Source organism: Antrostomus carolinensis, unplaced genomic scaffold (assembly GCF_000700745.2).
Source record: "Antrostomus carolinensis isolate BGI_N321 unplaced genomic scaffold, ASM70074v2 scaffold29584, whole genome shotgun sequence".
NCBI lineage: Eukaryota > Metazoa > Chordata > Aves > Caprimulgiformes > Caprimulgidae > Antrostomus > Antrostomus carolinensis.
The window spans coordinates 1519-6972 of record NW_010313288.1 but is presented as its reverse complement, the minus strand read 5'-3'; the positions used below and the strand labels follow the sequence as shown (position 1 = coordinate 6972).

Genomic DNA, 5454 nt, shown 5'->3' with positions numbered 1-5454 from the left:
CCCCCGCAGGTGGCACCCAGCTGTCCCCCAGGCACATGGGTCACCCTCTGCCTCCCCACAGTCCCAGCCATGATCACCTCCCACCCCAACACCACCATCGCCATCAAGGGCCAGACCAAGGAGCTGAACTGCACCGCCCGGGGCGAGCGGCCCATCATCATCCGCTGGGAGAAGGGTGACACCGTCATCGACCCTGACCGCAACATGCGCTACGCCATCACCACCAAGGACAACGGTGACGAGGTCATCTCCACCCTCAAGGTGAGGAGTGGGGCTCTTGCACCTGCCTGGGCTCCTGGGTGTTGTGCTGGGGTGATGGAGGGGGTCAGGCGGCACAGGGGGTGCCCAGGAAGGGTGTTGGTGATCCCCAGAAGGTGTTGTGGAGGCTGGTGCTGCTGCTGGGCTCCCCTGGTGACAAAAATGAGTCCAGAGGGGAGGGATGTTTGGAAACCCACTGGAGGGATGGTGTCTCCAGCCAGTGGCACCCTGTGCCAGCTTCATCTCCCCCAGCCCCCATATGCTGCGGCGCAGCCAGGTGAGGTACCTGGCCAGCACCTGGGTTTTTACCACCAGCCTAAGAGTCAGCTCTGCCCTGGGCCCACGGGAGGAGCCAGGCTTCCGATTTTAGTTACACCAACTAAAACAGAGTCACTGTCTGCTTGCTGCGACAAGCCCCTGGATTTTGCACTAGATCTCAGCTGCTTTTACAACAGCACCAGGAACATCTCAAAGAACTAATTTTCAGCACAGGTCTGAGCTAGGAGAGGGGAAGTTTGGAGGGTGACCTGCGGAGAGGGGAAGTTTGGAGGGTGACCTGCGGAGAGGGGAAGTTTGGAGGGTGACCTGCGGAGAGGGGAAGTTTGGAGGGTGACCTGCGGAGAGGGGAAGTTTGGAGGGTGACCTGCGGATGACCTGGGGAGAGGGGATGTTTGGAGGGTGACCTGCGGAGAGGGGATGTTTGGAGGGTGACCTGCCGAGAGGGGATGTTTGGAGCTCCTCCACAGGCACAGAGGGAGCTGGCTGCGATACCAGGGGAAGGCAGGGGAACGGTGCTCGGGGTAGCTCAGCCTGAGTTGGCTCCTCGTCTTTCCCTGGAACGTTTGTAGCTGAAACCAGCCGACCGTGGGGACTCGGTCTTCTTCTCCTGTCATGCCATCAACTCCTACGGCGAGGACAGAGGCTTGATCCAGCTCACTGTCCAAGGTACTCCGTCCCCCATGCCTGAGCCCCGGTGCACGAAGCCCTGCCATATAGGGTCCCCCTGCTCTGGGGGGGGCTTCTCTCCCTGTCACCCCCAACCTGCCCATGTGTCCCCAAGAGCCCCCTGACCCACCGGAGCTGGAGATCCGCGAGGTGAAAGCCCGGAGTATGAACTTGCGATGGACGCAGCGGTTTGATGGCAACAGCATCATCACCGGGTTCGATATCGAGTACAAGAACAAGTCGGGTAGGTGATGGCCAACAGCCACCTCCCCTCCCCATGCCACCGCGGCCCCCGGCAAGCGGTGGGGCTGGGGGGCTGCGATGCAGCTGCGTTGTCCCGGGGCCAGGCTGTCCTTGTCCTGCCGGCACCTCCAAGGGAATATTCTGCATCCTGGTTCCTTTGATGAAGAAAGGAGAGAGCGGCATTAATGAAATATGTTAATTTCTGTTGGATGGGAGCATTTGAAAGGGAATTTTTAAAAGAGACAATATTTGTGAAAAGCCAAACCCGGACTGCACAGCAGCGAGGAGGGGGAAGCAGCACCTCTCCGCAGGGGCTGGAGATGAAAGCTGGAGGTGCCTGGGGGCTCCACCTGCCTGAGCACACCCCCACCCTTGGTGCTGCGGACGCCAGGACAGGATTTGAGCGCTGACCCTCCTGTCCCGCTCTGCTGCTTTTCCAGATTCCTGGGATTTTAAGCAGTCCACACGCAACATCTCCCCAACCATCAACCAGGCGAACATCGTGGACCTCCACCCAGCCTCCGTGTACAGCATCCGCATGTACTCCTTCAACAAGATCGGGCGCAGCGAGCCGAGCAAGGAGCTCACCATCAGCACGGAGGAAGCAGGTGCCGCTCCCGGCTCGCGGCAGGGGTGGCCATGGGCAGCACGGGGGTTGTAGCCCTGAGCGAAGCTGGCTGCGGTGGGGGTCTCTAAAAGCCAGCTGTTTCCCAACTCGGGGGTCCTTTCCCTGATGCTTCAACGTGCTCTTTTGGGTCTGTTTCTCCGCAGCTCCTGATGGGCCTCCGATGGACGTCACCTTGCAGCCGATGACATCCCAGAGCATCCAGGTCACCTGGAAGGTGAGCGGGGCCAGGGTGGTGTGTGGGCTTTCCCTGGCCACAGGGCTTGGCCAGCACCAAACACCATCCCAAGCCTCTGCAGGGGCAGCTTGTCCTGGGACCCAGCATTTTGTTGGTGGTACAAGGGCCAGGAAGAATTTCCTGGGCAAAATGAAAACCTGAAGACTGGGTGTGCAGCTCAACTGCAGCACATCGAGTCCTTATTAATCACATTTCGTAACAAGCTCGTTATCTCATAGGATGTCCATGGGGGGCCGTGGAAGAGGGCAGATAAATATGTAAAAACCGAGACACTGGGTTGCAAAGTGTTTGAGCAGAGATCAATAAAACTTGGAATCAGATTTATTTTTCCAAAGGTGCATAATGAAAAATAAAATTGATTATAAAGTTAGGACTTTGGAATGAACTGCTAAGTCAATAAGTTCAGGGTTCCAGCTTCTCCCCTCTCCCCTTAAGCGTTGAAAAACAGATTAATAGAAAATAAGATTCACTTGAAAGATAAGTCACTTCGTTTTAAGAGTATTTCAGTAAGATGGATCGCCCTGGCTTTGTAACATAAATTTGCAATCAGCCCTATTGATTTCTTAATGCTTCAGAGGAATATTGTTAAGATTGATCTCAGCCTGGCCTCACGTGCTGTTACGCCTGTCAGACTTGGGGCTTTTCCTTCCTCCCATTGAGCTGCTCCAGTTGGGGAATGGTGCTGGTGGTGGCTTCCAAGGACCCACTGGACCTTTTTTATCACTATTCTGCCACTCAGTTTCTGTGTCCAAGCGCTGCTGTGGGGAGTGAAAACTTAAAATCATGAAGAAAAGCCTCTGGGGAGAGGTGGTCAGAGCCAGGGAGCCCTGTGAGCCTCCCACCCCAGGATGCTGGGCAGCATAGCCCTGCATAACCCCGCTCTGTCTTGCATCCCTTGTTCCTCAGGCTCCCAAGAAGGAGCTGCAGAATGGGGTGATCCGTGGCTACCAGATCGGGTACCGGGAGAACAGCCCGGGCAGCAACGGGCAGTACAGCATCGTGGAGATGAAAGCCACGGGAGACAGCGAGGTCTACACGCTGGACAACCTGAAGAAGTTTGCCCAGTACGGGGTGGTGGTGCAGGCGTTCAACCGTGCAGGGACAGGGCCGTCATCCAGCGAGATCAATGCCACCACGCTGGAGGACGGTAAGGCTGTCCCTGTCCCCAGGCCAGGAGGTTTTCCTGCTCCTCTGCAGCGTTGGGCTCTCAGCTGGCAGCTGCCCTGGGGAGGGGTTGTGAGGATGCCACGATGCTGGTGGCACTGGGTTTCTGGCACAATTAGAAGGGTGTTGAGGTGGATTCAGACATGGCTGAAGTGCTGGGGAGGTTTCCATGTGGGAGAGGTCACTGGTGGCCTCAGTCGTTTTGAAAACAACAAGAAAAAAGTTTTGCAGCGTGTTTACTCAGCGGTTTTTCATACTTAATTAAGGCTCTCGTTAGCCTGTCAAACCGTGATCATTTCCTGGCTACATTAGCACTCCTCCTGGGGTATTCAAGGGCCCCTGTTTTAGCAATAGTGTCTTTTCCATAATTATATTACCTTCATTTTGTTCAAACGGACTATCTGTATTAGTTTATTATACTCTGTCCCTAATTATGTGGTGCTTATATTTTTGCACCTAAGTAATATGAAACAATAATCATTTTCAAAGAAGATCGTTACAGTGATGTATTATCATTTAAACGCTCATAAAAATTAGAGTTACCTCTTATGGGGCAATGGGATCTAATTACCTCGCATCCTGCCAGCTCTCCCACTCTCTCCTCGCTGGGAAACGCAGTGTGTCCCGACAGCCTCCCTGTCCCCATGAGCATGGGGGTTGCACCCGCCTCGGTGGTCTAGAAGGAGCAAAACAGAGTGTTGGAGGCAGGTGGCTGCGTGCACCCAGCCCTGGTGCCCCTCATGCTGGGCAGGACCAGCTCCAGGGGCTCGAGCAGCCAGGGGAGAGGGGACAGCAGCACGGTGGGGTCCCATGCGGGTGCAGTTGGGGCGGCTGACCCATGGGACACGGTTCCTTCAGCCTGGCACATGCCACCTCTCTGTCCTCCTGCTGATTGTCCTCCCCATCTGTCCCCTCCTCAGTTCCCAGCCAGCCCCCCGAGAACGTGCGGGCCATCTCCATCACATCGGACGTGGCCGTGATCTCCTGGTCAGAGCCCCCGCGCAGCACCCTCAACGGGGTGCTCAAGGGATACCGGGTCATCTTCTGGTCCCTCTACATGGACGGAGGTGAGCGGTGGTGGAGAGCAGGTGACACAGGGGACCCAGCCAGGTGGTGGCACAGGGCTGATGCTCCCCATCTCCCTGCAGAGTGGGGTGAGATGCAGAACATCACGACCACGCGGGAGCGAGTGGAGCTGCGGGGTATGGAGAAGTTCACCAACTACAGCGTGCAGGTGCTGGCGTACACCCAGGCCGGCGACGGCGCCCGCAGCAGCGTGCTCTACATCCAGACCAAGGAGGACAGTGAGTGCTGCTGCCCGAGGGAGCGGGTGGGAGCGGGGAGAAGGCGCCCAGCACTGCCCTGCCACCTCTGCACCATCCTCAGCTGCTGCTCCAGGGTGGCAGAGCCCAAGCAGGTCTTGCTACCGTCACTTAGGGTGCAGTGTGCTGATGCCGGCTCATTGCTGGTGACGTTGCTGATGTTGCTGCGCTGGCGAGGGAAGGGCTGGAGTGGCTGTGGGGATGCAGAGGAAACCCCCATCTACAGCTGCGGGCAGGGCATTTCCCTTCCCCTGTTTTCTTTTCCTTAAGTGCAGATATTTAAATATTTACACCCCTGCCTGCCCTACTTTAATGCCATTAGTTGGGTAGTGGAGCGTTTCCTGGGCCCGTGGGCTGCCCTTGCTGCCTGCCCGTCCTGGGAAGTGCCGGGTGCCCGGGAGTACAGCTGGGCTGGGTGAGGCTGAGCCACTCAGCAGATTGAGGAGATGAAGCCATTAAAAGCCAATCACGGCTTCTAAACCACAGCCTGGGCTGCAATTAACCCTCCTGCCTCCAGCTCAGCAAGGGACCAGAGTCACCCGTGGAGAGGTGTCCCGCAGGGTGGGGTGACAGCGGGGTGACCTGTCCCGGCTGTGCCTAGAATCACAGAATGGTTTGGGCTGGAAGGGACCTTAAAGTATCATCCAGTTCCAACCCCC

At 56.9% G+C, this 5454-nt stretch overlaps 1 protein-coding gene across 1 annotated transcript in view; it reads left to right on the top strand.

Annotated features, from left to right (window-relative positions):
• The window catches only part of LOC104524444 (Down syndrome cell adhesion molecule-like protein 1 homolog), a gene marked incomplete at both ends in the record, with an annotated part of 15861 nt that overhangs the window by 10118 nt on the left and 289 nt on the right, over positions 1–5454 (top strand). Inside the window, 8 exons of the mRNA XM_010167321.1 lie at positions 62–261; positions 1107–1203; positions 1319–1447; positions 1887–2054; positions 2218–2288; positions 3216–3456; positions 4394–4540; positions 4622–4777. Of these exons, the coding sequence (XP_010165623.1) occupies positions 62–261; positions 1107–1203; positions 1319–1447; positions 1887–2054; positions 2218–2288; positions 3216–3456; positions 4394–4540; positions 4622–4777 (1209 nt within the window). The remainder of the gene's footprint in view (positions 1–61; positions 262–1106; positions 1204–1318; positions 1448–1886; positions 2055–2217; positions 2289–3215; positions 3457–4393; positions 4541–4621; positions 4778–5454) is intronic.